At 46.7% G+C, this 23038-nt stretch overlaps 1 protein-coding gene and 1 long non-coding RNA gene across 4 annotated transcripts; one reads left to right on the top strand and one right to left on the bottom strand.

The window, feature by feature from the left end:
* Positions 1–9128: 9128 nt before the first annotated feature.
* On the bottom strand, positions 9129–19106 carry MCFD2 (multiple coagulation factor deficiency 2, ER cargo receptor complex subunit). Of its 3 annotated transcripts, none has more exons than XM_070572751.1 (4): positions 18979–19088; positions 13114–13274; positions 12051–12210; positions 9129–10599 (listed from the first exon to the last, which is right to left on the bottom strand). In XM_070572751.1, the coding sequence occupies exons 2-4, from the start codon at positions 13260–13262 to the stop codon at positions 10468–10470; spliced, it is 441 nt and encodes a 146-aa protein (XP_070428852.1). In that variant the 5' UTR covers positions 13263–13274; positions 18979–19088; the 3' UTR covers positions 9129–10467. The 3 variants fall into 3 exon arrangements, with proteins under 3 accessions (XP_070428852.1, XP_070428853.1, XP_070428854.1); XM_070572752.1 differs by having other exon boundaries at positions 18955–19052; XM_070572753.1 differs by lacking the exon at positions 13114–13274 and having other exon boundaries at positions 18979–19106.
* On the top strand, positions 19075–21996 carry LOC139075570 (uncharacterized). The gene is made up of 2 exons (XR_011526102.1): positions 19075–19830; positions 21089–21996. It is a non-coding gene; the product is annotated as an uncharacterized lncRNA (long non-coding RNA).
* The last annotated feature ends 1042 nt before the right edge of the window (positions 21997–23038 follow it).

Here is a 23038-nt window from a genome sequence, read left to right as displayed (position 1 = left end):
GGGATTGTGGCAAACTGGGTCAGCCCACCCTTGAACTACACAGCACCTACCCCAGACTTGCTCATATGCATTAGTAAGATTCTCTTGGTTATAAACAATATAGAAACCAAGAGACTAGACTTAGAAAAAGACAATTTAATAGGAGGCCACTGGAGTCCAGGGAAGAGTGGAACCAGCCTTCTCAGAGGAGTGGGTATGGGGCTGCTTAGGCCCCTGGGCAATAGGTGTCTGGGGACCTTCTCTCGAGAGCAGTGCTTCTCCAATTTAAATGAGCACACGGCTCAGTGGGGGTCTGTTAAAGAGCAGGTTCCGGTTGGCAGATCTGGGGTGGGTCCTGATGTTGGGCATTCGTAAAACCCCCCAGGGGATGCTCCCGGCCTGTGGACCACACACTGAGTAGCAAGGCCACCACTCACATGCCTCCACCACCGTGGCTCCCTGCTGCTGCATCCCTCAGTCCCAAATATCAGATCCTGGTAGAGAGGATGCATTGGCCCAACTCAAGTGGGTATCCAGGCCCAGCTCTGAAACTAGTCAGTAAAGCAGGGCCTTATAAGGTGGGTGTGTCCACCTTCTTGGAGGGCGAGAAATGTGAGAATAGTCAACGGGGAGGCACACATGTGCCAAGCTGGAGGCAGGACACCCAATGTTGAGTCAGAGAAGGTCTCTGACTGTGGCCCTACGACTTCACCATCTGGGCTGCTGCTTGCTCTGCTCCATCTACAGCATCTCCTTCCCTCCCTATGATTTGCTCCAACAACCCAAGATGGGTTTTGAGGAGGTTGTTATTGATGGGGTCATGGGCTCCCCTAACCCATGGGCTGTGAGAATGGGCACTTCCAAAACCCTTCGAAACAAGTCCAGGGACATCTGGCTCAGCACCCTTGTCCCTTCAGATATGGTCACTATATTCCCATCTCACACTCCACAGCGCCCACAGAATTTAGCTGTGGACACCACAGCCTTCCTCACGGATAAGCCCTCACTATTTCCTGCACTCTGTTTCTCTGACCCTCATGAAGCTCAAGATCTCTCCCCAAGATCTTGATTTGGACACTCATTGGATCTCTCCTCTCGGGTTCACCAACGATGACCACACCTCCCCACACTCCGCTCCTCTTTGGCTGTACCCATAGCCAGGGGCAAGGGACACTCAGCCTGCTTCAGTCCTGGGGGACTCCAGCCACTTAGGCCAACCCCACATCTCCCCCTCCACTGGGGTGCAAGGACCTCCTCATACTCCCTCTCCCCTCCCTGGGCAGCAGGGCCTTTTAGCCTTGGCAGGCATGACACACACATCCTTCCCCAGCCACTCATTGGAAGGCAATTAGAAATTCACGGACAGAAAATGCCAGGCACAATGTTTCCTTTTGATTCTGGCAGAGCAAAGTGAATTCTCTGAAAGCAGGTTCTACTGTGAGCACAGCCACGTCAGCCCTGGGGTCTAACACCAACCAACAGGCCTATTCTAACACTGTCCAGAGGTCCAAGTATAAAATTGCCATTGTGGTGTTGAAAAGACTATGTCTTCCAAAGCTTTTTTTTTCTTTTTTTTGGTAAGGAAGATGGGCACTGAGCTAACATCTGTGCCAATCTTCCTCTATTTTGTATATGGGACACCACTGTAGCATGACTTGATGAGCAGTGTATAGGTCTGCGCCCGGGATTTGAACCCACGAATCCTGGGCCGCCGAAGCAGAGCACACGCACTTAACCCCCATGCCACTAGGGCAGCCCCAACACTTTTTTTTTTAAATTAAACTTTTAAGTTTGAGATAATTGTAGATTCACACACATGCAGCTGTAAGAAATAATGAGATCCAGTGCATCCTTGATCCAGTTCCCCAAGGGCAGCATCTTCTAAAACAACAATACAATATCCCAACTAGGATATTCACACTGATGTAGTCAAGATGCGGAACATTTCATCACCACAAGCTTTCCTCACGTTGTGCGAACACGAATGCCCAAGAACTCAATTGCTGAGTCACGTGGTAGTTACATGCTTAGTTTTTTAAGAAACTGACAAATTGTTTTCCAGGGTGCCTGTACCATCTTGCATCTGTCATTTTCCCAGTTCGAGTAAAGTATAGAAAACTCGCTTTTCTTTACACTATTTTACCCTCCCCCGTTTTCAATATAATTGTCTTAAGTATTTCCTCTACATACACTTAGAACCATGTCAGCCCGTGCTATAATTTTTGCTTCTACTAATTAAACAGAATTGAGAAAATTGTGGAGGAGAAGGAAAGTCTATCGCATTTCCGTGTATTTTTATTTCCCATGTTCTTCTTTCCTGATGTCCTCAATTTCCTTTTTTTATCGTTTCCCTGTGTTTAAGGAACTTCCTTTAGCCCTTCTTTTAGGGTTGGTCTGCTGGTGGCAAATTCTCTGTTTTTCTCTGTCTGAGGACATCTTGATTTCCCTTCACTCCTAAAGGATATTTGCACGAGACACGGGATCTGGATTGAGGGTTCCCTTTTGCACTTGAAAACTGTTGGCCAGTTCTTCCTGGCCTCCGTGGTTTCTGATGAGAAATACGCTGCCCATCGGTTGTTTTTCCCTCATAGGTAAGTCCTAGTTTCTCATGGCTTTCGAGATGTTTTTCTTTGTCTTTAGTTCTCAGAAGTTTGACTATGATGAGTCTTGGTATAGATTCCTTTGGGCTTATTCTCTTTGGGGTTTGCTCAGCTTCCTGAATCTGCTGGTCTTTGTCCTGTTCTTCTGGGACTCTGCTAACAGAAGAATGTTAGATCTCTGTTAGAGTCCCACGGGTCCCCGAGGCTCTGTGCATTTTTTTTTTCCAGCCTCTTTTCTCTCTGTTAGTCAGATTGGGTGGCATCAATGGCTGTGTCTTCCAGTTCACTGATTCTTTCCTCTGTCCCCCCCATTCCCTGTTGAGCCTAGCCGTTGAGGTTTTTATTTCAGTTATGCTATTTTTCAGTTCTTGAATTTCCATTTGGTTCTTCCTTATAATGTCTATTTCTTCGCTGAGACTTAGTTTTTTCTTTTGCTTCGTGCATGTTTGTAATTGAAGTATTTTTCATCACCGATGCTTTAAAATCTCTGTCAGATAATTCTAACATATGTAACAGCTAATGCAGATATCTAACAGACAAACTCTGTTGCCTCAGTGTCGGCTTCTTTTTTCCTTCCATTTGAGATCTTCCTGGTTCTTGGTATGGTGAGTGATTTTTGATTGACACCTGGACATTTTCCTATTATGTAATGAGACTGGATCTTATTTAAACCTCTGTTTTAACTGGTTTTCTATGACAGCACTCTGGCAAGAGAAGGGGAGTGTGCTGTCTCATTGCTGACAGCTGGAGGAAGAGGTCCAGACTCCCCACTTGGCCTCCATTGACACCCAGGGCCGGGAGCTCCTCATCACTGTTGGGGGTGGGAGTTTGGGCTCCCCCTGTGGTCTCTATGGACACTGCAGCAGGAGGGGCCTTGTTATCACCCGGCAGTGGTGGAAGTCTTGACCCTCCACTAGGCCTCCTGGACACACCCAGCAGGAAGCAGGAGGGGAGCCCTGTTTAGGCCACTTGGGGGTGGAACTCCAGGTCCACTTCCCATGGGCAGGAGGAACGCCTTGCCACTGCCCAGGAGGTGGGGGGAATGAAAGACCCAGCTCCCTCCTTGGCCTCCTCGGCATCACCTCCAATACAAGAAGGAGGAGGGGCGCCAGGCAAGGGTAGAAGTCTGGGCTCCCCGCTCGGCCTTTGCTGGCAGGACCGCGGTTTTCCCTGTGGTGTTTGGCTGGAGTGGAACAGTTATTGTAGAAAAGTTTTCTGCCTTGTTAAGCTGTCCTTTTCTTCATCCTTTGGCTACAGAGAGCAGGTTTTTGTTTTTATTTTTTTTGTGTTTATGTCTGCTAGTTGTGGCATTTCTGGGTTGCTGGCTTCCTTAGCTCCAAGTCTGGAATAAATGAGACAAAAAAACAAAAACAAAAAGACAGGAAACTCACCACCATGCTGTTGCTTAGGTCTCTAGGCCCCTCGCCAGCCTGCCGCTTCCCTCCACCCTTCAGTCTTCTTGCGCGTGTTTTATACATAACGTCCCAAGGTTTTGTTGGGCTTAGTTAGAAAAATAGGGAGAAGTGCATCCACACCATCTTCCCGGAAGCAGAAACCCTGTATTTTTTTTTTTAGCATCCAAAAAGTTCAGACATACTGTTCATGGTTTCTGCCACTAATTCCCTGGTTGAAATGCTAGTTCTTTGGTTGGGTCCTTGATATAATGGATCCCTCTTGAGGCAGAAACGTGATTTAGCTCTTTCTTTTACTGGGGATGCTGTGCAAGAATATTTCTGTGTCCCCCTCAGCACCTTCAGGAGAAGTCTGACATGTGACGCAAAGGCTTTTGTCTTTCTCTCTTCTCCAGAAGATACTGGAATCAAGAAACTAGACCAGAGAGGTTACATGGCAAACACACAATAAATATCTAATGAATGAATCAACAAATGAATAAATGCATCACTGAATAAAACAGTAGAGATATATAGTGCTAGTATGGTAGTGCTATTTTGACCAAAAATTTAAAAGCACTGATGTCCGGTCCTTTACAGTTAGAGAAACCTGTTGGGATATGCTGTGGGTGGAGCTAAAGGAAACAGGCTCTTTATATACAACAGAGATGAAGTATTAATTAGCACAACTCTTCTGGACAGCAATTTAGCAATGCTTACCAAGGCTTAAAATTGCTCAAACCTCAGTAATTCAATTTCCTCAAGAAAAAATAGTAAAGATAGAAAAGACTTTATGCACAAAGATAGACATCATAATGCAATTTTTTACACCACAAATTAGAACATTCTAACTTATCTAGTTCCTCAATAGACAAATGGATGGACATCCATGATATATCCATTCAATGGGATAACCTGCAGCCATTAAAAATGAACTTTACAAGGACTATGTCATAAGACACAAACATGCCTTTGACAAAAACATACAAATTGTATAAATACCATGATTACAACTGTGTAAAAGAAAAACAGAAAAAAAGGCTAAAATGAAATACACCATCATACAGTGGCTCTGTTGAATGAGACCATATTTTTGTCCCTCTACTACTCTGGATTTTCACATTATCTTTAATGAAAATGTATTATATTTATAATAAAATGCAAGCATTTTATTCCTGTAGCACTAAGAGGGAGGGAGTGAATTGTGGTTGTGTCCGTAGTCAAGCACAGAGTGGGAAAATGAAGCTGACACATTTACACATTTTAAAGCACATTATTGTGAAAATCAATTACATTTGACATCCAAATGCCCCTCCCTCGAGTTCCTGCTGGTAAAGACTCGTCCTCACACCACAGCCTGTGGACTCCCAGCCAGAGCCCGTCCTCAGTTCAGTTCGCTAGTCCCCACTGAGTCCTGAACACAGACCGGAGTGTTGCCCACCTTCCTATCGGCCCTCTCTGTTTCTCTAGCCTCTCTTGTGCGTCCTTGACACGTTTCCACGCTCCCCTCCTGGCTGTGGGACTTAGGTGAGTTACTTCATTTCTGTGGGCAGACCTTCTCCCTGTTCAGGAAGCAGCCGTGGGAGGGGCTGCGTCAGTCCCTGGGCTGCAAGGCAAACATTCACGTTTCCTAGGGAACACCTAGGATGGCAGGAACTAACCCCAGTGTAGACGCTTCTGGTGGAGATGTCAAGAGGTGTTAATTGGTTCAAACGGCCCTACTCCCACGAGCCCTTGCACAGCTGAAGTTTTTTTTCCCCAAAATGGTATTAGACTGGACTGTGTCTGAAAAATATTGTTTGCTCTTGGGAGGGAAGCGTGAGTGATTCCAGGCAGTCAGGGGTCCAAGTTGGATGATGATGTACTGAAGGAGGAATAAAGAACATAGCTTCCCCTCCTGCTGGTGGCAGGGGCCTGGGCAGGCACAGGCAGAGAGCCTGAAGCCCCGGGACCGCTCTGCTGAAGCCTCTGCTGTGCCTTCAAATACAGTATTATAAACATCTCAGCAGAGCTGTGAGGCCAGGCCACTGGCTGGTGGGGAGATTTCCTTGAAAGAAGTGAATATTCCCTGCCGACCCCCCTAGGGCATGCCACACAGCAGCTACCCACCTTCCTCTTCTGGTAATGGGACCCCGATCCGCCCACAGATGTGCTTCCTCCTCACTGTCAGTCATTTTATACGAGTAGGCCTCCAAGCCCCTCCCTGGGGCTGCAGCATACCACCAAGGCCTGAGCCCACCAGCCCGTATGGCACGGCCTTGGCCTCAGAGATGGGTTCAGTGATGGGCTCAGAATGATAGTACTGGCTGACACTGATAAAGTGCTTCCTCTGCGCCAGGCTCCGTTCTTAGGGCTTTACCTATCTTCACCGTATGTTAATTCAATTAGTCCTTACAGCAGCCTCATGAGGTTAAACTGTCATTATCATCCCGGTTGTCAGATGAGGAAACTGAGGCACAGAGGCAGTAAGCGACAAGCCCAAGTGACACAGCTATTGAGTGGCAAAACCAGGACTCATACTTAGGTTGTCTGATGCCAGAGTTCATGCTCTGAACACTATGCTCTTCAGCGACAGAGACAGGCTTTCTTCCTGAAGCCGAGGAGGAGGATGCTGCTGCCATCCTTGCTGCTGCATGAGACTGACCGTGGAGCGTGGAGCGCAGGCAGAGAGGGCGGAGCTGCCGATGGGGAGGAGAGCAGATGCTGGCTGGCGGCCCGGTGAGCAGGGAATTGGGTCATGTCTGCAGCCGGCGCAGTAATGTGGCCAACAAGTTCTCACATTCCCCATCTCCCCCTCCATTCTTTTTTTTTTCCTTATTCCAGTTTGAGTTGATTTGGGGTTACTTCCTCCCTGTCATGTTTTCTGTTTTCTCTAAGAAGTCCTATTAATTGGAGGTGGGATCCCCCCAGAAAATCCTCTTATTTTCTCCTTTTTCCTCTGCTATCACTCATCTATTTGTCTTTTTGTTCTACTTCCTGGGAGATGTCCTTAACCTTACCTTTTAACCCTTCTAATGAAAAATATGGGGATGGGGGGGTCTCAGTATCACATTTTTTATTTCTGGATTCTATTTTCCCAATTGTTCCTTTTTTATGGCATCTCGATTTTGTTTCATGGACACGATCAAGTCTCACTTCTCTGAGGACACTGGTTATAATTTTTTAAGTTGTCTGCTAGCCCCGGCATGATTTCAGTTTCAGCTGGGGATACAGATGTCTTTATTGGGTCATCTTGTAGCTGCCATTTACTTTGAAAATCCATGTCTGTTGCTTTCTCAAACCTGTACACCTCCAAAATCTCCCTTGGGAAGCGCCATTCAGATGAAAAAGTCTCCATCCACAGCCTCACACACACTCTGGCACCCCACCTTCTCTATTTTCTAGGTTTTTCTAAGGAGCAAGGCAAACGTACTACTCCTGCTGTTGGCGGGTGCTCTCCGTGTGCTGACGAGGGGCTGTGGGAGGGGGTCTGGTCCCCACCTTCTTCAGGGGGGATTAACTGAGGCCAGGAGACAAGGAAACCCCTTTAGTCTGGTGCTGATGTCAATGCTTTTGTGTCTTTCACCATTGCCCTTGACGTGACCCTTAGTTTCACTCCTGGGAGAGAATTCATCCATTCACTCATTCAGCACTTATACTGAGGAATATAAGAAGCTGAGGACTCTTTGATGCCTGCCCCTAAGGACTCATTAATTATTTACAGCCTCTCCAGCGCCCACTCTCAGCGAGGGAGGGGCCCAGGCTCTTCAGCAGCCAGGGTGAGCAAGAGACGACTGACAGCGTTTAGCTCTGCTTTATGCCGGGCACTTACTAGATACTTCATATTATTATTATTATTATTATTTTTTTTGAGGAAGATTAGCCCTCAGCTAACTACTGCCAGTCCTCCTCTTTTTGCTGAGGAAGCCTGGCTCTGAGCTAACATCCATGCCCATCTTCCTCTACTTTATATGTGGGATGCCTACCACAGCATGGCTGCCAAGCGGTGCCATGTCCGCACCCGGGATCCGAACCAGCGAACCCAGGGCCGCCGAGAAGCGGACGTGCGAACTTAACCGCTGCGTCACCGGGCCGGCCCCCATATTATTTTCTCTCATTTTGTTAATCGTCTTCACCACTCTGCAGGTACATTTTACTAGAGCTATTTTTAAGATGAGAAACTAAAGTTCACAGCTAAGGAGTGGTAGGCCTAGGATTTCAACTCTGGTCTGAGTCCAAAGTTTGTGCTCATATAAGGCCTCCTCTTGGGTATATTTATCTCCATTTTAGAGATCAGGAAACTGAGATGCAGAGGTGTTCCTTATAAATTCTAAGAATCCTTGAGGTGGGCGACGAGAAGGCCAAGGCCTTGGGTAGGGGAGGTGAGATAAAGAGCGTATGCAGGAAAGGCAAATCATGCTGTTGCCCTCATGTTGCAGGGCCCACCTCCCACCAGGGACATTTTCTGTGATGAAAGGTGAGCTGTCGGGACCACAAAGGCTAGAATAATTACCAATAGCAGCCAGCTGTGGAAGAGGAAGGAGGTGTCCAGTCTTGTCTGTTCAATAGGACAATGACTCTACCTCCTAAGGATCTGCTCCTCCCCCTCGCCAGCTGCCTCGCTGACTCCCTTCCTAGCTGCCAACAGCATGAGATTCCTGCATCTGTGAGCCCCCTCAGTGGATCCATCAGAGAGGCAGCTCTGGATGCAGGGCCAGAGCAAGGGTCTTGGGCGGAAAAAAAGGCAATGGTAACTTCTTCCTTCTTGGCTTTCAACTGGCAGAACAAGAGTCGTTCCAAAATGCCAGAGGAGACTGTGCTTTCGCTTGGGCCTGAGATGCTTTCAATAATGCTATCTGATTAAATTTTCTGGAAAAGAAGAAAGTCACCAGACTCAAGGAGAAAACATTGTATTTTCCTAAGCTAGAGGATGCCGTCATAATCTGAACTTGGCCAGAGAAGAAAGGTCCAAAAAGTGATTTCATTCAGAAGGAAAAAAATGCCTAAAAGGAGAAAGTGACTTTGAAGACTAGGAATCTACCCCTACAAAAAGGAACAGGGTAGAGCCAGGGAGGGGCCCAGGGCCCGCGATGGAGTTGGCACACACAAATGTCTGTATTCAATAAACAGCCTTCCTGTGGCAGGAGAAGCCTACGTGGACAAAATCAACTGCTCCTTATTTTGTTTCGTCAGTTTTATTGGTCATATGTTCAGAATTCATTATATAAATCTTTCAAAATAACTAGATATTACAAGAATAGTTTACAATTCAGCTCTGATTGCACAAATACTTGACACAGGAAACCATCTTTACAAATACATATGTTTTCTTATAAGAATACTTTAATAAAGAAAATAAGTCTCTATACATCTTATAGCAAATTTTATGCAGTTTTCCCATTCAGCCATCACTTCAGGTTTTCTATCACAGCACGTCTGTCATGTCAATAAACTGAATTACAGTCTGCTGCTGCTCCTCAGTTTCAGCCACCATTGAGATTCACACTGTTAAGAGTCTTTACGCTTCTTTTTCTAATCTTTCCTGATCTGAAAGAATTCACGTGTTCAGGCTAGAAGAGGTAATTTCAACAACATTCCTTCTAAATATAACTTGTATCAGGCTAGACACTGCGCTGGGTGAATGGTCTCTCCACCAGCGGGAACAGCCGGTGGTTTTACCCTGCGGGATCAAACAGAGGGATAAAGTCCTTACATTCCTCATAGTGTCTAAACTGCAGACACGGAACTCTAGAAACAAGAGTTAAATACGAACATTAAGAAAGCTAAAACATTTGCTACTGATTGGAGAACACTTCTAAATTCAAGGCTCCTCCTAGGTGGGAGAAGACTTAAAAGAAATAAAGAATAAGGATGTGGCAGTAGTTCTGTAAAATACTGAAAAACTGAAAAAAGGTTAATCACTTAGGTCAGTGGTGTGTCATTTCCAGAAGACAGAGAATCTTATCTGTGGCTAGCTGAACTCAATATCTGACATTCTTCTTATGATGTGGCTTTGAAATAGCCTAATAAATACTCACTTGGCCAAAGCAAGTAGTCATTTAGGCCAAAGGAACGTTACAGAACACTGACCACACTAACCTGAAGAGACAGGACCCACCAGGGGAAACGTTTGGCATTCACTCCAATTCTTCACTGTTACTGAAAAGTGCGTCCACTTGGCAAAGCTTATCTTACTTTTCAGGTAGCATGAATTAAAACCAAGAGCCTAGCAGTATTCCACAGTCAATTTCCTGAGTACTCAGTTCCAATTATCCAACGTTCTTCAAAAGATTCTTTAATCAAGCCCTGGTCCAAAAAGAGATTTAACAGTACTTAGGGACTACAAGTCCCATTTCTCTTGATTTCTCTCTCTCCTACCCCAGTGTAACAAATTGGTATAGGTTTTCACCAAAATACTGCGCAGTAGTTGGAAACAAGTTATTTTGCATTACCGAAAGTGTTCAATCACATTAGAACGGGTCACATTTGCATATAACTAGGAGACAGCCACATAAGGTCTACTGCAGTGATTTTGCAAATTCAGCATAGTCGATGTATCCATCATTGTTCTTGTCATCGTCTCTCAAAACACCATCTATTAAGTTAATCAGTTCATCTTCACTCATTGGTGGTGCCTGTTCACTCCCTTCCTACAAAATATAAATTAGATAATAATGAGTTGCACATTTTCCTGGAAGTGCTTAGCTAATTTCCAACATGTCCATGCTTATACATGTCCAAGAACTCCTTCAATGTAGTATGTGGCTACTTCTAGGAATCCACAAACCATATGTCAGATATAGAGTCAACTGATAATAATCCGGTTTAGAAATTATATTTTCCAGTTAAAAGAAAGAGGCAATCAAAGTAGATCCTTGCTTATTTATTTTAAAAATGACTTTTCATTCTTTTCTAATTATAAGAGTAACACACGTTCATCGTAGAAAGCAAGGCCTGGCTTACACAGAATTCTGAGTTTCATGAATTCCATGACCCACAAACTCATCCTAGAGAAAAGCTCATAGACTAGGCTTTCCCGAGGGTCAGCTCTGGACACAACTTGCCCTGATGAAGCGGAGATGTTCTGCACTGGACATCACCTCAGGGTCAGAACAAGAGGAAGAAGGCACTGCTGACCAGTAGAACCTGCTAGGATCTTTGAGGTGAAGGCATTTCCCTGCTCCCAAAGCAGGTGGAGCACTCAGGCTGTGCTGAGTGCTAAGCCAATGCTGTTCACGTCCTTGGTTGACTCTCTCTGTGCCACGTCCACCCTTTCCTCTCCTAGTGCCACCAACATCCTCGCCTGCCAGGACTGTGGAATCCCAATTCCTCTCCCTGACGCCAGTCTCTCCTCACATCCACCACACTGCCTCCCGCAGCAAAGGATCTTCCCAAAACACCACACAGTCATGACATTCTTCCACGCAAAGTTGTTAGCGCTCCCCACTGCCTTCCAAGCAAACCCACACCTGCTCTCCTGGCAGCTAATGTGAGTGCACACACCTCACCAACCTTGTCTTTCTTCCTCTCTACAGACTGCAGTGTGGCAGAGCAGGACAGAATTACATCTGGAGAAGAAGATCTTGATTTCGGTTTCCTTACCTCTAAAATGGGAGTAACAACAATGCCTGCCCCTGCCCGTTCGCAGGCTGTTGCAAAGAGCAAATGAGATCTCCAGCCTACTTGCAAGTGCTTTGTAAACTGCTTTGTACAGAGCACTGCACCATATCACATAAATCCTCAATTACTGCCAAGGCTCTCGACCCCTGGAATCAGGTTCCACCGTTCTTCTCAAATAAGACAAGTTCTCCCCTGCTCTGCATTTGGAACGAGCTCTGTCTTTTAGGCACTGGTTCACAAACTCTGGGGTGCAGCAGAAATGCCTGTAGCACTTCTTAAAGCCCCGGGGCTTCTGCCACAGCAGGTCACTCTTTTCGAGAAGGAGCACTGCACAGGAAAAGAGGCAGAACAGTGGCGTGCAGAAAAAGGAGAAGCAGCAACACTGTTGTACAAGGACAGCACAGGTCATCATGACTGGGGACTGAATTACCAAAGGGAGGCCTTTCTGAGATGCTGCCCATTGAGCCACTGCCTGACCTACCTCCTTATGGACGTGAGTGATGGCTGTGGAGAGTTCTAGGCCGTCAAGCAAATTATTGCCGTCATAGTCATGCATTTTGAAATAATGGAGCTGCAGTTCTTGTGGAGACATCTCCGCCTCTGGTTTGTTGATGACACCTTCTAGATGCTCCATGATATGCCTAAAAACCAAGTTAGACTCAGACTACTTGGCAGCGACACCAGGATTATGCCAAAATCTTAAGGACTGAAAAGTTCAAGATCTTAAAATTCATCCATCTCAGAAAAACAAACAGAAACAGTGGCAGACCACACTCAAGGCTGACAGACACAGGCAAGGCCATGAACGGAGCAGGGAAAAAGTCAAACATTTCCTCTGTTATGCTGGCAAGATAATGGCTGTTTTTTCCTTATTATTTGAATGTTGTTATAACATTTTGGAGGGCTATCAATTTAAAAAAATAATTTTAGGGGCCAGCCCTGTGGCCAAGTGGTTAAGTCCACACGCTCCACTCCAGTGGCCCAGGGTTCGGATCCTGGGCGCGGACATGGTACCGCTCATTAGGCCACGTTGAGGCGGTGTCCCACATGCCACAACTAGAAGAACCCACAATTAAAATGTACAGCTATGTACTGGGGGGATTTAGGGAGAAAAAAGCAGGAAAAAAAAGCCCCCAATTTTAAAAAGCAATTTAAGGATAACAATAACGTGTGAGGCTAACTTGCCTGGGACAAAAGTTGCAACAAATGATTCAATGTTTGAATGTTTCAATAAAAAAAGAAAAAAGTCTTGTCAGAGTCAAGAAACCTTATTAGCTCTATCCTGGATTCTGCCACTACTACTGCGTGTGTGTATATAGTGGGAGTGTGTGAGTGAGTCTGTGTGTGTGTGTGTGTGTGTATTTGCGGTGAAAGAGAGAAATGGACTGAATTCAGGCAAGTCATTTATCCCATCTAGGCCTCAAGATTCCTCATCTGTGATACGATGATGCAAAAAGAATATCTGATTTACAAGTCACAATAAGGACTAAATATCATCCTTGAGAAATGTCAGGGATGGACCCCAGCCCTGGCTGAATACATACTCTTGATCATGCACTGTGTTCTTATCCAAGCGCATGCTGCTGGGATGGGAAGGGCTGGCTCCGGGCTCCTCAGCCCTGACACCTGGGACACAAAAGGCCCAGAGCAGGCCGCACAGGAAGGGGGTTCTGAGCAGCTGCAGAGATCTCATGGTCACTGGTACCTGGGAGGTGGAGAACACAGAAGATGAAGGCGAGAACACCAGAGCTAAGGTTCTTTCAAGACTTGACACAGTGCACTCCTGGGAAACCCACTGAAGAAGCAAGGTTGGGGAAGAGAACACGTCAAACTGGGCCCAAGGCCAGCTCTGTCACTCGACTGTGGGATGACCTGGGCACTCCAGGTCCCTATCACTCAAGTGGGCACGTTCATGACATTTCCTGAAGCATCTTCAGAATGCCGAGCAACTCAATGAGAGCTGAAAGGGATGTGAGGATTATTCCTGCCTACAAGACGCTTACAGTCTAGCGACAGAAATACTTCCTACTGAAAGCACTTATAAAGACAGCAAGTGAGGTGGAACAAAGAAGGATAAAACCCTTTGAGAGCTCAATGAAAGAAATGTCCTCTTTTCTTCAGAGGGAAAATCAGAGAAAGCTGATGAACATGGGGACTCTTCAGCTAGGCCCGGATGGATGAGCATGCTGTGGACATGCAGGGACTGAAGGACTAAGGGAATGGTTCGAGCAGAGTGGCAGGTGCAGACAAGTGCAAAAGAAATGCCAAGTCGTTTAGTCAGGCTGTGGCCTACAGGGCATAAAGCAGGCAGAATAGTGGACAATAGGCTGCAAAGGTTGACTAGGCCGTATTGATGTGGCTTTGCACACTAGGCCAAGGGGGTTGGAGTTTCATGAGGATACATGGGAGCTACTGAGGATTCGTGAATGGAAGATGAGATCAGAGACTGGTTTCAGAACGGCTAATGTGGCAGCACAGCAGTGGTGTAAGACCAGAGTCAGGAATGTGGTTGTTGAGGGAAGGGATGGGGCGGCCAGATTAAGGCGTGCAGCAGTGGACACGGAGAAGAAGATGTTAACTTCTGCCCTGTCCATTTCTCAGGGCTGTGACAGAGGCAAGTAACTTACAGACTGAAAGAGCATCAGAAAGGAGAATTACACAGACATTTGGATTCCATCAAGTACTCCTGGGGTTTGGCTAGAGCTGGAATTGTGGTCAAGAACAAGAAGACAGTCAGCTACAGAGCAAGCTCCCTGAGGGCAGGGAAGGCTTTGCTCCCATTAACATTCCCCAGCAAGGCTCAGGCAGGCCTTCACTAACTTTTGTTAAACTGAATGCCCTGGTCCTTTCGGGGGCTCATAGACTGACTTCAAAAAGGAGGGTGAAGGACAGCCAGGACACCTCCAAACAAACACAGAGAAAAGACCTGACTTACACATTTACTCCAAAAAAGGCAATGCAGATTCTGCAGGATAACAGGGGCCACTGATTTCTAAGGGCCCAACTGTGGCCATAGCCCCAGATCTATAGCAGCAAAGAGAAAGCATAGGTGCCGGTCAGACCGTTGCACATGCTACACACAGAGCTCAGCTATGAAGCTGTCAGCACGTCTACTCTCTCACCCATCCTAAAAGGCTCTTTAGCACTTACATAGTGACGGACAAGAAAAAATGTACAACTGAAATTTCACAATGATGTAAACTATTACGAACTCAATAAAAAAAACTTAAAAAGAAAAAAGGCTCTTTAGGGTGGGACTCTGGGAGAATGTCATCCCACAATGTTTAGGAAAATTTCCCAAACCCATTTTGCCTATCAGCAATATCACCTCCCATGGCCCTCACCCTAAGGGGACAATAGTCACTGGGATGTATAACTTCCAGAGTGCTAGAAAGCAGCACCTAGTCTTACTACTGAAAAGGGACATTGTAATGCAATCTGTCATACTTAGTAATAGGAAAAGATGTTCAATATATATCAAACAAAAAAGAGCAGGCTGTAAAGGTCTGTAAAGAATAATTCACTTTTATAAAAAAAGGTATGTATATTTCATACATAGAACAGTGACTAAAAACTATTAACAAAGATTATTTTCTGAATTATGAGGAGTGGTTTTGTTTCTTTTTTAAAGATTGGCCCTGAGCTAACACCTGTTGCCAATCTTTCTTCTCTGTCTCCTCCTTCTTTGTCGTCTTCATTGTCTTCTTCTCCCCAAAGCCCCAATACCTAGTTGTATATTCTAGTTGTAGGTCCTTCCGGTTGTGCTGTGTGGGACGCTGCCTCAGCATGGCCTGATGAGCAATGCCAGGTCCACGCCCAGGATCTGAACCGGTGAAACCCTGGGCCAACGAGCAGAGCGCACAAACTTAACCACTTGACCACAGGGCTGGCCCCTGAGGAGTGGCTTTGATATTTCTTTTTCTCACTTTTCTATTGCTTCTAAAATTTCTACTATAAACATGTTTTTTCTTTACAAACATGTATTTAATGCAATTTATCCCACAATTTTGTTCCAATACTATATGGATAGCATTAAAAAAGGGGTTTCCGTTTAATTCTCATCCCTAGAAAATAATTCGGGAACAGAAATTACATTTCCAATTTCACCAAATAAAAGTGTCCATACCCACAAGGCCACTGCCATTGTACCTGTTACTAGAAAAGAAGGACTCCAGTGACTCTTAGAGTGACTGCCTAGGCCAGGGCAGCAGAGCTGGTTCTGAGCACACACCTTAGGGCCCTGGGACAGGAGGGACCAGAGAGGGAAGCCCTTCAGACTATACACCTTAGCTGTCTCTTTCCCCGGCAAGCCTTCCTCAATTCCAAGTCTGGATTAGGTGTTCTTCCCACATGCTCCTGAGTGCTTCCCTCCGGAAAGGTCCCATCTGTCACTGACCACTGACGACAGCTGTGAACTGACCTTGAACACTGCCTGATTACCTGTAAGTGCCCTGCTGGACTGAACTCTGTGAGGGCAGGGACTGAATCCATATTCCCAGCCTTGGGCACAGCGCCTGGCACAGAGGTTGGTGGCTCTTAGCCTGTATGTGGTCCTTGGGGGCTGGGGGGCTTCCTACTTTCACAGATATGCTGCTAAATTTTGATGTCAACGTAACTGAGCATAAAACTTTTTTTTTTTTTTTTTTTGCAGATATCTATCAGAGAGTTGAGTGATCATTGAACCCATGGTACCATTTCCTATAATTACGGGGTGGATGTTTAGTATATCAAATTGGAGTGTGTGTGTGTGTGTGTGTGTGGAGGGGGTTCTAGTCAAATGACACCAAAAAGCAACCAAGTGATTGGTAATACAGTAACTATGGGTTCAAATTATCCCTTCTTCAAGGGAGGCAGAATAAAGGCCAAGAACCACTGATTTTGAATGTGTCCCACTTGGGTTGGTTGTTGTAGGCTTCTATTAGAAGACAACAAAAGCCAAATCCACAAACAGAAGAGAAACTCTCCCTTCGAGCTCTGCAGTGGGAACAGGGAATCTGACTGTCACCCAGCAAATTCAACTGTCACACTTGAAAAGAAACACAGGAACTGCCCTTCATCCAAAGAACAAGTTGCATCACCCACACCCTAAGCGCTCAGCTCAAGGCCGTGAGCCAAGAGCCCGGCAGATAAGCCTGGAGTCCTGAGCTCACTGGCCTTCCCCGAGAGATTGTAAAGGCCAGGCTGGAGAAGAATCCAGAGAGAGATTTCTGACGGAGACTTCAGAACACAACGCAGGCTTTGAGACATCCTTCACCAGGAGAAGCCTCAGTCCCAGGAGGGGAGCGCTGGACCATTGTCAGTAGTGGGCCTCCCACAGGGCCTTAGACTCCAACAGGGCTCCCCTCACTGCTCCAGCAGCCTCTTCCAGTCCCAGAGCCTTTGCTCCCACTGGTTCCGTCTGTCTGTCCTCCCCCTTCCTTCCAGGCCCAGTTTAAATGTCATCTCAAGATTCTTCTAGCCAAGACCAATTGTTCCCTCCTCTGACCTCACTCTGCGGCCTCTCACACTCATTCGGCCGTAACATATGGTCACATACGGTTCTCCTTTTCTGTTTTTCTCTTTTCCTCCCTCTGTGAGGGCCGGGTACCTATCTTCTCTGTCTCTCCTTTACACTACTGAACTCATCGCAAAACCCTGAGCTGACCTGAGGACAGCATGCCTTCGTGCTGAATCAGGGCAGTGGGTCTCAGCACCTAGGTGTGCTGTTCCTTATCACAGAGGATCTGGCCTAAGCTGGAGAAATAACTTCCCTTTGGAATTCTCCTACCAGTGGTTTAGCCTGGCCCACCCTTCCCTCCCATTGTATTGCTAGTTGGGTCTCTCAGCACATAACAGTCTGGAGCGAGCCTTCCTTCCCTTCCATAAAGACCACAGCAGCTGTTAACAGCTTTTCTTTCATGCCAGGGGCCCTCAGTTAAGAATTCAAACTCAAAGCAGCCACACTCACCAAATTCAAACATCCTGTACCCAGAGCCAACAAAAAAAGAAAAGCTCTGACCCTGACCGGTACTGCCCATTTACCACTGCCATGGTCCTGGACTAAAGGCAAGAAAAGAACCAGGTTCCTATGCCAAAGAAACAGCGACATGGATTGGGGGTGGAGAACTTTCTGAAAAGCAGGCATTTAATAGCCTGATCTACTTGCTCATTTAGGGAGCCCAAGGAGCTGCTGGGCGTTATTTATACACTTAACTAACACACTCTTTACTAGCAGCCTGGTGCTGCACAAGGTTCTGAGGACAGGACTGTGAGACAGACAGGCTCCTCTCACATTGATTACAGCCTGGCAGAAAAGAGAGACCAGGAAACAGACATCCCTGGGGTACTGCAGAAGCCAACCCACACCTAGACTATACATGAAGGAGGAGAAAAATTTTTTCAACTAAAGGATAGTACCCCAGGTAGAGAGAACATGTAACAAACACCTAATGTAACAAATGCCAATGTAACACACACCTAAGCCTAGAAGAAACTTGGTCCAATCCAGAAACTAAAAAAGGTTCAATATAGCTGAAGACACAGTAGAGTGGAGACGGATAAGCGAGAGCAAAGTAGAAAGAGGACAGGTCATATAGGACCTTGTAAGCCCTGTTCAGTAACTTGGAGGAACAGTGGGAATTCACTGAAAGGCAGAAAGGGAAGGGGGAGGGGTCTGGTGACATGACCAGATTTGTGTTTTAAGACCATCACGCTGGCTTTCCAGTATGTAACAAACTACACAGGATCAAGAAGGATGCAGGGGACCAGTCAGGAGGCTACTGAGGTAGTCCAGGGGAGAGATGACGGTGGCCTGACCTAGCTAGAGCAGAGGGACTGGGAACGGAGAAGTGGACGCACTCTAGAGAGATCTGTGAAGGATTCGACATGGGTGGGTAAAGAGGAGCAGGAGGTGAGATGATGCCCAGGTTTCTGGCTTGGGCACTGGGTGGATGGCAGTGCCATGCCCGGACAGGGAATACAAGAGGAAGTCAGCTTCCCCCGCCTTCCCGCTCCCCCTGCACAGCCCGGCCACGTTCGTCCGGCCGGACAGGACCTGTTTGTTGTCTCTCCCCGAGGGTACCAGCAGCTGACGGAGAGTAACGCCCCAGGCACGCAGGCAGGTCCATGGCAGGTCCTCCCAGCGGGTGGGCATCGGTCCCTGCCGGGACCATCTGGCTCCAAAGCGCCCAGCGGCTTCTGCCCCGGGAGACGGGGAGAGAGGCTCTGGTCCCGGCTGGCTGAGCTTCCCGAGGCTGCGTGGGGGCCGAGACTCCCACCCAGGCCGCTCCTGCCTCCCACTTTGAGCCCGAGGCCCCGAGCTCCCCAGAAGGGCGCCGCGATCCCGCCCCGCTGCGGACCCCCGAGTGCCGCCCCCGGGACCTCCTCCCCAGGGTCGAGTGACTCGCCTCGCTGCTCGCGGGTCCACTCACCCTCGCTGTTTTTGGCTGCCAAGGAGCTTTCTGCAGACGCGAACACCTCCCGCGTGAGCCTCACCAGCCCCCGTCCTCAGAACGCTTTTTCTCGGCCCCGCCCCGCCCCGCCGTACGCACGCGCGCCCCCTTCTGCCCGCCCATTGGCGTAGCGGGGCCCCGCCCCTGCCCGGCGCTCGGCGCTGTCGGCGAGTCGGGAGGGTCCACGTGTAACGGGCTCGGGCCCAGCGGGGGCCGGGCAGACGCTGTTCTTCTGCCTGCCCTCCCGAAGGCGACACTCGACTCCAGCCTGGGTGGGGCCACCTGACCCCCAGGGCCCGGCAGGTTGCTAGGCAACCTCGGAATACCCCAGGAATGTAGTCCGGCGTGCGACGTGGGATTCCGAAAACGGATGGGGAGGATGCCAACCGTGGCTTCCAGCTCCGCCTCCACCTCCTCCACTTTTATAGGAGCCTCGGTTCCTCCGACTGCAAGGTGTGAGGAAAGTAATAGGAATCCTAACTCCTCTACTAATGAAACAGCCAAAAGACGGCGGAGCCGGCCTTGGGTCCTGCATTTGCAAGATTGGCCTGCTTCCAGCCTCTGCTTTCTCCATTCTGCAAGCCACGTTATTTGCAATACCTAATCGCTCGTCTAGGAGTCCCACTAAGACTACATGGGTAGCTCACTGCAAATACCACCTTACCTGTGCAGTTCGTGAAATCAGCTACTATCTCGATTGAAGACAAAGCACTTCAGAATAACCAGACGCATAAATAAGGAAACGAATAGATAAGCCCCGCAATAATTCTGCTCTTACACCGTTCTTCCTATACAAGACGGTAATCCAGTGAATATCTGTTGACCAGATGGGTAAGTGAACGTGGGACTGTCATTTTTTAAATCCTTTCTCCCATTTGTGTCCATAAAAATAGATAATCATTTTCCATATGAGCGAGGGTCCAGAAAAGGAGAGGCAGGGAAAGAAAGAAAGTGGTTAAGTAAGTAGATGATCCTAGAGCCCTCCCTGCAGCCTGCTTTAGCAAATCAGTCCCTTGAAAAGCTGGCCAAGGCAACTGCCATTGGCATTGCCTCATTCCTTCTCCCACCTTGATCTGAGTTGGAAATCTGTCAGCTCTTTCCCAGAGAAAAATCCCAGGATCCCAAAGTCCCTGAAGAAACCTTGTTAATTCAAGACCCCTTCTCCTTTCCTCACTCTGAAGTTTGAATTAGTTTGATCTAGTTCATTCTCCAGCTTTGCATCTGCCATCCATCCGTTCTTCCATTTGCTCATCATTAATCAGTAACATTTCTTGAGTATACCTCATATGTACTAGGCACTGTGCTAGGAGTTACTAAAGATACAAATACGAAGAAGACATGGTCTCTTCCTTCAAGAAGCTGAGTCTGATAGAAGGATAAAGTGTTCTCCTTCTATTTAACCAATTCACTTTTTCTGTGGATCTGATCCTGTCATCTCTCTCTTGAATCACCAATTGCTCCCTCTCTTATTAGAGACCATTCCCGTCATCATATAAGCTTGCCCTCTGGTTTCTTCGCCACCACGCTACTGAAACTGCAATCTCCATGCAAATCCAGTGGTACCTTCTGTTTTTACTTGCCCGCTCAGTGCTGCTCATCACAGTCAACCACTTCCGCCTTGAAACACTTTCTTCTTGTTTTCTGACACCATACACTCTTGATGTTCTTCTGACCTCACTGGGTATTCTTTCTTGAGTTCTTTTCACTGACTTTGTGTCTTCTGCTCAACCTATAAATATCAAAGTGCCCAGGGTTCTATCCTGAGTCCCTTTCTCTTCTCTCCCTACTCAGTCTCCTATGATTTCATCTAGTCTTGTGGTTTTAGGTACCATTTATTAGCAGATGACTCCAAAATTTATGTCTCTAATGATGACCTCTGCCTGTAAGTCCTAACTCCTCTAAATAACTGCCTACTTGACATCTCCCCGTGAATGTCCAACTGGCATCTCAAACTTAACTTGGCCCCCCAGAATACTAATTTTACCCCCAAACATATACCTCTCTGTTTTGTCCATTTTAGTCAATGTCACTGCCACGCATTTAGTTGTTGAAGCCAAAATTCTAACAACTGTTCTTATTTCCCCTCTAGCTTTGTCGAGGTAAAATTGACATCCAAGAAACCATCATCTGCTACCTGGACTATGGCGACAGCTTCCTGACCACCCTGCCTGCCTCCATTCTTGGCCCATTCTACTCCATACGTTTATTTAAGTCATTCATAGGGGAGTGTTCTATGACTTGTAGCTGAAGCCATTCCCTAACAGGCAAATATTTGGCACCAGAAGTAGGACACCAAAAACAGACACTAAAATGTGGAATTGGCTAACTGAAGGTTAAGGTAGCCAGTGGTGGTGACTTTCTATTCCAAATTAGAAAGTTAGTGACCAGCTTGTTAAGCAGTAGTGAAACTGTTGAACTGCTGTCACTTGCTAGGCCTTGGATGCAAACCACATGCCAACCAAGGCTGTATTGTAGGAGAAATCTCAGGAACAATAGAGAACATTAGTGAGTGTTGGATTTTTTTTTTTTCCAGTGGCTTTAGCAAAGTCTTTCAAGAGAGTGGCAAATCTAGATTAGACATAACTGGTTTGAAAGCAGAGATTAAAGAAAATAAGGCCTTGGTAAGAGAGAAAGTCCTTACCTGCAGCTGATAACCTAAATTGGTCAAGTCCCTCAACTTGAAGCCTTGCCAAGTTGAAATAAACAATTTTCTTTGTATACCCAAGCTGAAGCCAGTGCAGGTGGAGAAGGGAAAGAGGCAGCTTTATCAGGAGATAAAAGTGAGGCCCAAAGTAGAAAAGATGGACTACAGGTGGCATCTCCACCTGCAGCTGTTGTTTTGAACAGCCTCAACTGCAACTAAGCACACAGAGACAAGCCCCTAGAAGATTTAAACATTCTAATACTTATTTTTGCTTGTTTTGCAAAAAGAAACATGAAGTATACACAGGAAACTAATAAAAGAGAACAGAGGTGATAATAAGACCTCAATTTACACCTTTTTGTATTGCTTTGATTTTTTTTTTTTTTTTTTTTTTTTGGTGAGGAAGATTGGCCCTGAGCTAACGTCTGTTGCCAAACTTCCTCTTTTTTTAAAAGACTTTATTTTTCCTTTTTCTCCCCAAAGCCCCTGGTACATAGTTGTATATTTTTAGTTGTGGGTCTTTCTAGTTGTGGCATGTGGGGTGCTGCCTCAGCATGGCTTGATGAGCAGTGCCATGTCTGTGCCCAGGATCCGAACCAGCGAAACCCTGGGCTGCTGTGCAGAGCACGCGAACTTAACCATGCAGCCACAGGGCTGGCCCCATCTTTTTTTTTCTCCGCAAAGTCCCCCAGTACATAGTTATATATCCTAGTTGTAGGTTCTTCTAGTTCCTCCATATGGGGTGCTGTCTCAGCATGGCTTGATGAGTGGTGCTAGGTCCACACCCAGGATCTGAACCAGCAAACCCTGGGCCACCAAAGCCAAGCTCACGAGCTTAACCACTCAGCCGTGGGGCCGGCTCCTGCTTTGATTTTTTTAAAAACAAAGTAAATATATTACCTCTTTGGGGAAAATAATTTTTAAATCTTTCATTAGAAAACCATTTAAAGACTCCCTGGATATGTTATTTGATTGTGATTACTCACATGTGGAACTGACCAGAAGCCTAACAGATAATTGAGGGAGTCCCGTGTCCCTAAAATCTCAAGCCTGGTCAACACTGGTCTCTTATTGTTTTTTGTTTTTTTTTTTAAAATTCCCTCAGTATTTGTTTGTCTGAGGAAGTCTTTATTTCTCCACTTTTTTTTTAAGATTGTATTTTTTCCTTTTTCTCCCCAAAACCCCCAGTACATAGTTGTATATTCTTCATTGTGGGTCCTTCTAGTTGTGGCACGTGGGACACTGCCTCAGCGTGGTTTGATGAGCAGTGCCATGTCCGCGCCCAGGATTCGAACCAACGAAACACTGGGCTGCCTGCAGTGGAGCGCGTGAACTTAACCACTCGGCCACAGGGCCAGCCCCCGGTCTCTTATTGTTTAACAAGGGAGCGGCTGC

The sequence above is a fragment of the Equus przewalskii genome, chromosome 14 (genome assembly GCF_037783145.1).
Source record: "Equus przewalskii isolate Varuska chromosome 14, EquPr2, whole genome shotgun sequence".
Classification (NCBI taxonomy): domain Eukaryota; kingdom Metazoa; phylum Chordata; class Mammalia; order Perissodactyla; family Equidae; genus Equus; species Equus przewalskii.
Note: the sequence above shows the minus strand (reverse complement) of the source record. Positions and strands in the feature narration are given on the sequence as shown.

What these genes read in the sequence shown, in the direction of transcription:
- MCFD2 (XM_070572751.1), bottom strand. Translation starts at nt 13,262, where the DNA reads ATGAGATCTCTGCAGCTGCTCAGAACCCCCTTCCTGTGCGGCCTGCTC. An exon ending in AACACAGTGCATGATCAAGA is followed by an intron (nt 12,211 to 13,113) that starts GTATGTATTCAG and finishes CTTGGTTTTTAG; the next exon opens with GCATATCATGGAGCATCTAG. An exon ending in TCACTCACGTCCATAAGGAG is followed by an intron (nt 10,600 to 12,050) that starts GTAGGTCAGGCA and finishes TATATTTTGTAG; the next exon opens with GAAGGGAGTGAACAGGCACC.